General features: G+C 38.9%; 1 protein-coding gene across 4 annotated transcripts; it reads left to right on the top strand.

The window, feature by feature from the left end:
* Positions 1-4,460: 4,460 nt before the first annotated feature.
* Positions 4,461-11,489, top strand: Chchd7 (coiled-coil-helix-coiled-coil-helix domain containing 7). Of its 4 annotated transcripts, none has more exons than XM_076836083.1 (5): positions 4,470-4,560; positions 4,930-5,015; positions 7,944-7,993; positions 9,442-9,540; positions 10,281-11,489. In XM_076836083.1, exons 3-5 carry the CDS (start codon positions 7,958-7,960, stop codon positions 10,383-10,385), a joined length of 240 nt encoding a protein of 79 aa, XP_076692198.1. In that variant the 5' UTR covers positions 4,470-4,560; positions 4,930-5,015; positions 7,944-7,957; the 3' UTR covers positions 10,386-11,489. The 4 variants fall into 4 exon arrangements, with proteins under 4 accessions (XP_076692199.1, XP_076692196.1, XP_076692198.1 ...); XM_076836082.1 differs by having other exon boundaries at positions 4,471-4,560; positions 7,944-8,011; XM_076836084.1 differs by lacking the exon at positions 4,930-5,015 and having other exon boundaries at positions 4,461-4,560.
* Positions 11,490-11,980: the final 491 nt, after the last annotated feature.

Here is an 11,980-nt window from a genome sequence, read left to right on the forward strand (position 1 = left end):
AGAAAGGTACATTTCCAGAATACCAAACCAAAATATATTCAGTGACAACAAGGATTATTTTAAAAATGAAGGGAAATTCCTCATATTTGATTGATATTAAAACACAAAGAATATCCTTAAAATTTTAAAACTATATTGATAAAAGAAAATTCACTGATTTATTTAGCTTTAAAATGCCTGTTTATTAAAATACTTTGGTTATAATAAATGTATAATATTTTGTCAGTATTAGTCCATACTTATAAAATCATCTTCCAGAGCAGCTAAATTCTTTAGAATTTAGAATAACAAAATTAGGCATATAAATTTCAAATAAAAGTATTAATCTGTGAGTTTTCTCCAAATAAAAGAGCATTCTGGGATTATAATATCCTTAGATTATTTCTTTAAACTGGTATAATTTTATAGTAGCTTCAGACAAAGGATGTTCAACAGGTAATATTTCTAAGGTCATCAAAAACCTTAGCACAACCAATTCAAATTAGGTATTATGCTATGACCTATCTAAATAACTCTCTAAGGAATTATAGATTTCATATTTGTGCACTCTGAGTGCATTTTCTAATATAGGCAAGTAACTAGTTGTGTAAAACCCAAACAAGAATGTCATAGTAAGGGGAAAAAAAGTAAAAAAAAAAAAAAAAAAAAAGTCCCACAACACCAGCACTTTTATTTAGATTGACAATAACCTATCCATAACTTGAAGTGTGAACAATCTAAACAGCTCAATGATTTAATATAACTGGAAGAAATGCTTTCCCTTCACTTTTATAGAGATTAAATTTATTGATATTAGTATCTGGCTTGTCAAAGTGGCAACTATTCAAATCTAAAAGTATCATTTACTTTTAATAGGAAGAAAAATTCTGACCACTTACAGTAAATGTAACTGTCTTGAGCCAAAACAATGAAAATGCAAGATAAACCTCAAAGGTTTTATAATTATTGGTGGCATTCTAAAACCTCTACACAAAAGATTGTTGGGAGGGGGTTTCTCCATTAGTAGATCAATCCCTTTCCAATCAATTTTTATTAGCAGTGGTTCATGGCATTAATTTTTAAGACAAGTTCTTAGAAAGTTTTAATCATTTCCAAAATGAGAAATCTCAAAATGATGGACTCAAACACTACCACACCAATGTAATGTTGCTATGGAGGTATTTACAGAAAGATGCCCAGAGCTCAGCTAGGAACACAAGTTAACATACAATAGACTATGAAACAATAATTTGTTTATATAGTATGGCAAGGAAAAACATTCTGTGTAAAAAGTCTAAAAATTCAGCTTTAACTTTAGTCCATTTCTGTAAATCAAAAAAAAAAAAAAAACAAAAAACAAAGGAAAATAGGAATTTATCTCAGAAACTCCATATACCTGTGGAAAATGAACACCAGTAACTTCTGTTCAAGATTAATCTTAATCCCAAATAGAGTACAGCTAACAACTCACACATTTTAAATTTTGAAAACACTGTGGACATCTGAAACATACAGGATGATAGTATTTTATGATTGATAAACATTTCTTGTTAAGTACCATAAATATATTCAATATAAAAGATGCAAACTGATGGTTCTCAGAATTTTAAAATATTTTCATTTCAAAGCTTCAAAGTTAGAGCATACGTATAGGATGGGCTTTAAAACTGACTATATAAGTAAACTTTTCCATGATCTTGGTGTATATGTTTTCCTTCCCCAAAGAAATGCCTACTACTTATGATGTTAAAGAATCTTCACCACTCTGTCTGTAAATTTTAACCAGAAGTCCTCCATGTACCTGAAGCCAAATTGAATATTAGGTATTTTACAGCTTTTACAAAATGGCTGTAAATCACATTATGGGCATACATAGTTCTTTGATCTGACTGCACAGAATTCATAACTGTTCAATAATGCTATACCATTATACCACACACCTTAAACTATTTCCATTTTTCCACAATTCCTTCCAAAATCAGCTTCCAAAGCAAAGCAATGTAACATGAAAAGTTCCTGGGAGGGCTTGTTACACAAAAGAACAGCTTGGATGCAAACTAAGCTATATGCATATTCATCTACTGTTGAGCTTGTTTATCCATCCTCTCCCTCCATCCCTCCTAAAGGTGGGTGCATTTGAGTAATGGAAAGAGAAGGCTCTTCCATCACCACACCCTTCCAGCACCTCTGCTTTTGGTCCTCAGAGAGTCTGGGTAGGTGATGAAAACCATAAGAAAAGAGAAGCTGTCCCTTTAAAATGCCCAGCTCTGTCCCACATCCCACGTGGAACCAACATCAGCAGCACTTTGCCATTAACATCAATGTGATGCAAGAGGCACCATCCTTTTATATAGATAAAGTCAGAAAACTTCTGCTTAACATTCCTTAGTGAGGATGAACAGGTGAAGCAAACGTGTCAGGAAGGGAGAAACTAAGCAATTCCTTACCCCTCCCCAAAAGGTACTCCAGTCCTGCACTCCAGCCTCTCTGTGCAACATCACCTCTCTACCCCTCCTCTGGAAAGCCCAGTTTAAATAAAGGAGGGAGCCACTAACAAAACCTGAAGCATAAATGCGACGAAAATGCAATCTAAAGCCGGAAAGGTTTATTCTTCCAATCACACATATTAACTCTATTAAGAAAATGGCATCACTTTTTTTCCACCAAAAAAAAAAAAAAAAAAAAAACCACCAAACCTCACAAAGATCATTAAAAAGGAGTTATAAAATACCAAATATAGTGTTTATCTTATCTCAGATCAGTCCACATTACCAATAAGTTTAGCAGTTTCTGCACTACTACCTCCCCCTCCTTCCCCCTGCTTCTCTTGCATCGGATTTTCACGTTTTCTCATTGTCGGTTGAGTTATAAAAGGCTTTTGCCCTTCGAAAGTTTTAAAAAATAAATAAATATTAACTCCTTGGTCCCTGCAAAGTCAAAATGGACTTCAGGAGAAAGGCGGTTCATACTTTTACCTTTAGCGAGAAAAGGGGGAGCATCCCGGATTTTTAGGGATTTTTTGCGATTTTTTAAAAATTTTTATTTGGTTATATGCCTGAGTTCTCCCTCCATTTTGGTTGTTTATGATACTGACAACAAGCTGTCCCTGCTCTGTGCCGATCTCCTGCTTTCATTTAACACCCCCTCCCCCTCCCCCCCCCTCTTCGCAGCCACACACCCCGGGCTCACACCTCCCCGCAGACCCCGCACCCCGACCCCGACTCGCCCACCTGAGGAAAGGGCAAAAACAAATTCATTTCTCCAGAAAAGAAAAACCTCTTTTGAAAAAGGGGCAAAGTTACCCCAAGTCACTCAAAGTGCCCCCCAAATATTGCCGACTGCGGGTTTCCGCCAGGCCCTTTGGGAAGCGACCTTCCCCCGGGATGTTTTGGTGGAAAATGCGGAGACTTTACTCTCAAAACTGAATTTATATTAATTTTTCCCTTATTTTTCGGGTCTCTAATGTCTTCCGCTCTCGCTGCTGCCGCTGCCGCTGTCACAATATTCACAGCACCAGAGAGGAGGAGGAGGAGGAGGAGGAAAACTTTTCAAACTTTCCAGACCCTGAATAAAGGTTTTTTTTTTTCCCACCGACCTCACCTTCGGGTCCCCAGTCGCATCGCCCCCTGCCCTGTCAGATGCGACTTCGGAAGTCCTCGCAGCCCCGCTTAATTATTTTATTTTATTTTTTATTATTATTTTTCCCTCTGGGGTCCTGAGCAGGGGCTGAGAGTAGCACAAACTTTTCCTCCTCCTGCCGCCGCCGCTGCTCCTCTGCCCCCTCAGCTAGTCCCATAATTTAAATAACCCTGATATTTCTCCCGCTAAACGCCTCTCCGCCGCCCCGGACCCCGGGAGAACTCACCGCGGGGCTTTAACATCCTCCCTCCGGCCCGTCCGCCGCCTTTACACCGCCCGCGGAATTTCTAATAATTTTTTTCTCATATTTCGGGCTGGACGCGGCGGGCCTGGAAATTGTTTCCTTACGCCTCTTTCCAGCAGCCATTGTAGTGTATGCGCTGCCCCTGCAGCCCAACTTGCAGCTGCCGCTGCCGCCGCCGCCGCCGCCGCCGACGTCGCGCCCACCGCCGCCTCCCCCGGCCTGCTCGGCCACCGCCCCCGCCTCCCGCCGCCCCACCCCCGGCCCCCACCCGCCGCTGCGCCCGCCCACCTCGCGCGCTCCGCCCTGAGGCCGACCACTAGGCGCCGCCGCCGCCGGCTGCTGGCCTGACGATTGGTCCGTGGCACCCGTCCATCAAACCGAAGTGTTAAGAAGCTAGCCTCGGCGCGGGGGGCGCGGCGGGGCGGGGGAGGAGGCGGGACTGCGCGCCCCGCCCCGCCCACTCCTCCCTCCTCGGCCCTCCTCCCGCCAGCCGAGGGCGGGGCGAGGCCCGCCCGCCCCCGCCGCGCAAAGCTTAGCAAGCCTGTCAGTCTGACGGGGCCGCGCGCCGATTGGGCTGGCGACCGCCGGGGAGCGGGGGCAGCACGTTGGGGTGCGCGCTACTTAAGGTCCTGCTGCGTGAGCCATTGACGTGTTTGGAGCTGGAGACGGCCTGGGCGCTGGCGAAGCGGCAGCCCGAGGTGAGTGGTCCCCCGCCCCTCCCTCTGCTGCCGCTACTGGGAAGCGGAAAGAAAGGGGCGCATCTGGGCCGCCACGGGGTCCGAATCCACTTTTGCAGCGCACAGCTGCTCCCTCCAGGCCTTGACGCTGCGCGGGCCGCTTCCTGTTGGTCTTCTCGCTACCCGGGTCTGTATAACCTGGGACGAAGAAAGTGACCCCGTACCTTGTCACGGCACCTCCAGGTCTTCTTCATCCTCCTCTCCAGCTTTCGAAACTAGAACGCCCCCTCCCCCCCCACTTCCCACTTCTCAGAGTTTTCGCAGTCCCGGACCCCTCTTCGTCGCAGCACCAAGAAAGGTGTGCTCACCTATATCCGTTTCCATGATTAGACGCTGACAGGCAGCACCTTGGAAGGCAGCGCGGCCTCGGATTCACATCCTTTCAGTTTTTCCTTCGGCTTGCCTGCCCCATTCCGGTATGCACCTCTGACTTACTGCCCCTGGCCCTTTGCACCCAGCAGTAGTTAAGGTTATGGTGTTTCTGCTTCTCGATTTAGCAGTCACAGATCCTGCCTAGACTCTGACCAGCCAGTGGGCATGCACGTGTTCAGTAACCTTCCCTTCCTCTTTCCCTTTAAAAGCTACTTGAAGAGGGGGGTGTGAAGTACTGTATAAGAAATCAAGAACTACTTTGTTAAACAGTTTGCTCCTTGGAGTGGATTTTAAGAGTTCTGCCTCAGATCTGACCCCTCCTTCAAACCTTTGGGTTTCTTTCTGGCTATCATGCTAGTATTAGAGTCTTGTAACATTTGTTTAGTGCTGTACCTTCAAAAAGTAAGTAGATAAGGAAGGCCTCTTTAGCTGAGCACTCGATCTGGCCCTTCAGCTTTACTTCTGGCTGTAAATTGACATTCCTCTTCATTTCCAGTTTAACACATAGGAGATCAGGCAAAGGAGGTGATATTTCGAAATTTAAAGTGACTTGTGCTTATAATCCGGAAGGAAAAGAAAATGAAACGTAAATAAAAATGCGAATAAACTCATGCAGCAAACGTGATCCGGGTGTGGATATTACCTAGTTGTTATTTTTAAAGAATTTCTGATGATGAAATACAGAGTAGATATTTTCATGTAAAGTAATCAACTTTAATTCTGTGTCTGATCATTGTTGAGATTATTATATACAAGGGTTATTTATGAACAGCTTAGAGTTCTGTGTTCTCACATAACAGGATAGATGTGAAAAGGAAAGTTGTGAATTTATTTAGCACCATTATTTTTCTTAGGAGAAGTCAAGCCTGCAAAAGAATTGTGTTCCAGAGAGCAAAAGGCTTCAGATATAATTGAATGGCATCTTGAATTTCCTTTTTGCCAAAATGTTTTAGTTCACTGGCTATTTTCATGTACTAGTCAACGAAAATCACAAAATAAAATTATTTAGTGATTACTAAAAAGTAAAGGACCTCAGAATAATCAGACCCTTTCCTGCCCTTCTTTGCAATGACTGGGTCTCTTTCAACCTGGACATCTGATTTTTCCCTTTTCAAGTTTATATTTTTATATATATATATTTTTTTTTGGTATTGAAAAGCATGATTATCCTAAGTTACAAAGGACTACAGCAGGACTAGAATAATACATGAATCGCTTCAGCTGGGAAAGAAGATTCTCTCAATAATACTAACGTTATACAAACCCATTCAAGTATTTTACTTTTTTTTTTTTTTTTTTGGTCCTTCTAAATGTGATATCCTGCCACAGTGTATAGATATTGTAATAGGAGTGTGAGGTGGAACCTTCTCCATCAAGCCAGATGACAAGTTTTCTTTTCCAGTGAGACATAGGCTACAAGTTCTTACATTCTCTGCCTCTGCTTTTAACATGGCTGAAGGAGAAGGTAGGGGCTGGGTAGAGTCCAGGGATCTTTCCACACAAGAGGTACCTTGAGACTCTCATTCAGGAGATGCCAAACTGTCTAGACCAAGCTACCAAGGTTTTTGGCCAAATACCCTTCTCCATCCTCCCTAACTATTAGTTTTGCTTCTCCTTTCCACGTTTAGAGACTTCTCAGAAGCTTACTTTATTTTGTAAATCAGCCATCAGAAAAGGGGGAAAAAAAAAAAAGAACTACAGTAGAACAAAGCAAAAACATTTAATAACTTTGACTTGGGGATTCAGGGTCTTTATCTGAGCCCCAGGGTCCAGGCTGAGGCAGGGATGGGTAGCGCTTCTCTACTGGTGGTGCATTTGCTCCCAGGTGTACTGGGTAACATTTTTTGGAGAATACCAGCTTGTCTGATATGATTGTTTTTTTCTGAATATATTTATTTAATACTATTGATATTTTTTTGTGATCCCGTCTTTGGCACAGAAAGTTGAGACCATTTCTTTCTTTTTTTTTTTTTAAATTTATTTTTAGTTGTAGATGGACACAATACCTTTATTTTGTTTATTTTTGTGTGATGTGGGACTGAACCCAGTGCCTCATGCATGCTCTGCAAGTGCTCTACCACTGAGCCTCAACCCTGGCCTGAGACCATTTCATATAAAAATTATGACCTCTGTGATTTTACTGACAAATTCATTTTTTTACTCAGTGGAGTTTTGTGGGTCACAAGACATTATTTGCTGGCTTGCCCTTTGACCCTTAGGAAGAAGGATGATTAAGCTAGAACTAGATTTGGGAGTACAAGGCAAATCAGCTCCTTAGGCTTAGTTCACAGCATCTTAAAATATTGAGGGTTGTTTGTCAATAATATACCAATACATTGAAACCAAAAAATCACTTTGAAATAATTTACTTAACTGTTTTTTAAATTTTTTCTATGACATTTCTTTGAAGGTAGTTGCCATACTAATTTCAGTTGAACCCTCCCAAATGGAGTTAACTGAAAGAAATGTTTTTTAAAAACTCTATGGCTTTGCAAAATGTCAACTAAACCATAACTTTGCTTTCTGCTATATTGCTGTCCTAGTGTTGGTAACAGAATAGTCATTCTGGTTCATTAGTTGACTAAAGTTTTTGCTAAGGTGGGCTGTACTGGATTATCCTTTCCTTAATTTATATGCTAATTAGTGTATAATAAGGAAGTATTATTAGATTTTATTAGTATATTTAGTTGCTTACACATAAGGAATAAGAGTAAACCACAATTAAATATAGTTGAACTATTTTTCTCACTGGGCATTAGAATCAAATTTCAGTATATGTATTTCAGTATGGCTTTTATATTAAGGCACATGGCAGTACAAAGGAGAAACATATCCCAAATGCAGAGGATCCATGAAATTCTAAATGATCATTATGCCAGAATTAAATTTTCAGTATTTGTGGGGTCAGTAAGACTTATTGACTTATTTTCTGTCATCCACTGCCTAACAATTTTTTGTCTATCAACCTTCAGTAAGAAGACTTAGGATGCCCTTGGTGACGCACCGACTGAGAGATCCTGATGTAAATCCTTGTTTGTTGGTAGGGTGGTTTGCTTTTCATTTTCCTGAGTGTTAAGTTAAAAAAAACAAAAACAAAAACAAAACAGGCTTCTTCTAACTGTGGGCTTCTCTTTTCTGCAGTTGTTAAATAAAGATATTTTTGTACAAAACGTACTCCTGACCAGTGTATTTTATTTCACTAGAGTGTTTAGATGTTCGTGATTTAGCTAATAAAGATTCTTCTTTAATTTTGCTTCTTTGTAAAATATGCAAGCCTTTAGTTGGCACTATAAAACTAGAGAGGCGTTTGTAAGACTAAAAAAATCTTTAGTCCAAACATGGAAAACTGGAAGGCATTACATTTTTAAGTTGCCACTGAAATTTGTGGTTTTAATAGCACTGGTTTTATCATGTCCTTGAGACAACCTGGCTGAGAGTAATTGGCTGATAATAGAAAACCTACTTTAAGCCTAAAGGTTTTCATAAAGTTGTCTTATAGAGAGGATGTTTTATTGTAATAGTAAGCTTGTATTTGCATTAATTTGGTATGATTTATACTCTCTTGTAATTTTGACATCCTTGTACAATGCTGTGATTATATTGATGCTATGAGGAATTATATTGCCTGACCTTATATGCGTTTTTCAAAAATATGCATTATATATTTGGCATAGAAATATAGCTTTGTTCTGTATATTACATTTCAACAGCTTTATTAAGTAAATCTATTTAAATAGAACACATTTCTTAGATCTGTGAAGCAAATAGTATACCTGTTTAGTTAAATCGTACTTTTAGGTAACTTCTCATAATCATCTCTTTCACTTTGAAGTTTGTAATCCAACCTCCTTCCAGTTCAGACAGCTTAAATTTAATTCCCAAAAGGCACCTACCCTCTTTTAAATTCATATCCCTGTGTTCACTTTGGTTTTGAAGTGATATTAATAATAACTATTAAAATTTCTTACATATTTTACTTGCGTAATAGAGTAAATGGTAGCCAAAAATTTACTGAGATGAATGGTGTTAATTTAGGTTGTCTTGATGTAGACCACTTATTAGCAATTTATTTGAAATCTAAAAATCAGCATTAAGGTCAAATATCAAATCAGAGTGAGAATTTGGAAAATCCAGGAGAGCTGTACTGAGTCAAGAGACTTGTTTCTCATTCTAACTGTGCAGCAGTGGTTTGGTGGATATTGTTCCTTGCTACAGTTTCTGGATCACATGATCCCAGTTAGTACTTTGGCTCAGACTCCTGTGATCAGATATTCAGAAAACTGGCCCAGACTATGAAAAGGAAGATATCTGCTCCAGCAGAATAAATTCTTGGATAGTTGGCAAGATTATTCTCTTTTAGTGTACCCATTGAATAAAATGATCCATTTTACTTTATCTGTCTTGGGACAAAATAGCTTTACAGTTTTTGTTTTCAGGCCTTTTAAATAATGTGTTTCTTACATATTTAAGGAATCTGATGCTTCTAGCAGATGTATGGATGAAAATAACTATGATAAGGAAAGATGTTCCAGTTACTTCTTGAAGTACAAAAACTGCCGGAGATTTTGGGTAAGCCTAGCTTGGTGAGCTTTGTTTTAAAACCCATCATTTCAGCATGAAACTGAGGCCCATAGTCTTTTCCCAGTGATGGCCATAGGGAAACAACTTTTCTTCTATCCTCTGTATGTATTTCAGTCCTGAAGGATCCTAGAGAACTCTTATTAAAATTATTTCATCCTATTCTGAGGTATCTGAATGCAGTTTTAATATGTGAATCTTCCTAGGTATGTAAATCTGCAGCCCTAAAATAATAACCTTGTTGTAAATTTTATTTTTTCTGAAGATGAGCAGAACATATAACTTACTTTGCTCTCATGTCATATTAGGCTTCCATTTCTGCCTCCTTTGCCACTACCATTCTTGGTAGTTAAGGTTCCATTTTCCCAATGCATTAATATATAATTTGTTTCCCTGAGCACTGGATCCAGCTACCTCCTTTTATTTGCTAAATGGACTGTTGGTTTTGTCTTGCAGTTATACAGTAGTCTTCTTGGTGAACTGTATACACTCTTATGCTCTTGTACTCACACAGTGTGTCCCCATTTCAGTTACTATTAGCATATTTCTATGAGAATAAGCAATTTTATTTATTTATTTTTTTGTTTGAAACATCAGGAGTCCCAGAACTACAGTTTGGATTTATTTAACTTGATTTTCAGAGTTTTTGAGAAAGCAGTAGCAAATTACTAGCATATGATTAGCATTTCATACACTATTGATTTTGGTTTCTTCTTTTTGCCTATACACAGAATTCCATCATGATCCAAAGAAGACAGAATGGAGTGACACCATCTATGCCCACAGCAGCAGAAAGAGATGAAATCTTGGGAGCAATGGGGAAAATGCCTTATTGAATGTTTACCCTAAAATTATTTATGTAAACTAGAAGCGGATAATTTTTAAAAAATGTACAATTACTATAATCTTTTAAAACTTGACTGGCCTTACCCAGACAGATCTGAAGATTTACAAGGAGAGACAGAATTCAGTTAGTTTTGTGTCCTCTGTGTTTGTTCTCAATGCCATGATAATATGTCATTGCCGCGCTGCACTTCCAGGAAATAAGGAGGGTTAGGAAAGATTATTGGAGTTGAACTTCTCTGCTGGGTTTCACATGAAAGTTTAGATGTGAACAAGCAAAGACTTAATGGGGCTGGGAGTTAGGTAATATTTTCAAAGAAAAGAAATTATAGGAAGAACAACATGATAGAAGGAAAGCTTCTGTTTCACCTAGAGTTTGAAATGTGTAAAGGTGAGGGGGATGAGTGGAAAGGTGGGTTGGGGTAGGTGTGTGGTGGTTCTCAAACCTCAGGCTTACCCCTAAAATCTCTTTTCTTCCTTCACTCACTCATCTTTGTTTAAATAAGGCTAGTACATTCACTAGGGGGGAAATGGGTCTAGGAAAACTGTTCTAAATAAATGGCATGAAAGAGAACTGGTGTTGTTTCTTTTCTTTCTTTAAGGAAAGGCTTAGGATCCTAGGCAACAGTCCATAAATTCTGGGTAACCTTATGAAACTGTATTATCAGTTTTTGAACTACAGAAAGAAAAAGAAATGGGTTCCCTTGGAAGGATTTCTGTTTACAGAGTGAGGTAGACAAGGAAGGATGTGGGGTTTTATCTAGTGAGCTCAACTTCATTTTGTGATATAAAAAGAGTGAGTTTTCAGTTTGGTGCATTGTATAGCATATATAATTGCTGCCTTTAAAAATCTAGTTTGTTTCATTTATAGAATAGTTTTGTAAAGAGACATTATTTAATAAAATTTAATGTAGACAACCAGTGAAAATAAATTGGTGTGTCCTTTCTCATCTGATCCTGGATCAAGAGCATTGTTTTAATGACTGCCGACAATCAACTATCCATCTGAGTCCAAAACAGTTCAGAAGTTTTTAAATTATATGACCTTGATTGTTAAATGTGATTCTATTTGAATAAAAAATGGATTGTTTCAAAAATTCTTTCAATTTTTGTAATGTTGTAGAAATAATGGGTTAAAATAGGACCTGAAGGGAATTATGTCCTATTTGTGTGAGAAGCATTTCAGTACAGGCTTGTTTCAGAGTTTGGAATTTTAATGTCACCTCTTTAAATGTACATACTAGTTATCAATATTCATTATGTAGCTGTTTGTCCTGATGTAGCTTTTAAAATTTCCATTTATTTGTTTTAACCACTTTTGCCTTATTAATAAGCATTTCAAATATAGACATGAGTGCCCACCTTAACCACCAGTGTCCTTCTTGTGTGAACATTCATTTCTTCCTGAATATATACCTATAAGTTGAATTGTTGGGTCATGTGGTAACCATTAAACCTTTTTATTTTTTCTAGGACCTGATAAACTGTTTTCCAAAGTGATTGCACTGTTTTTTACAGTCCACCAGCAGTGTGTGAGAGTTCCAGTTTCTCAACATCCGCATTAACACTTGTTAATCTGACTTTGATG

The sequence above is a fragment of the Callospermophilus lateralis genome, chromosome 16 (assembly GCF_048772815.1).
Source record: "Callospermophilus lateralis isolate mCalLat2 chromosome 16, mCalLat2.hap1, whole genome shotgun sequence".
NCBI classification, from domain to species: Eukaryota; Metazoa; Chordata; class Mammalia; order Rodentia; family Sciuridae; genus Callospermophilus; species Callospermophilus lateralis.

What these genes read in the sequence shown, in the direction of transcription:
- Chchd7 (XM_076836081.1), top strand. Translation starts at nt 7,958, where the DNA reads ATGCCCTTGGTGACGCACCGACTGAGAGATCCTGATGTAAATCCTTGT. An exon ending in ATGTAAATCCTTGTTTGTTG is followed by an intron (nt 8,012 to 9,441) that starts GTAGGGTGGTTT and finishes TACATATTTAAG; the next exon opens with GAATCTGATGCTTCTAGCAG. An exon ending in AAAACTGCCGGAGATTTTGG is followed by an intron (nt 9,541 to 10,280) that starts GTAAGCCTAGCT and finishes GCCTATACACAG; the next exon opens with AATTCCATCATGATCCAAAG.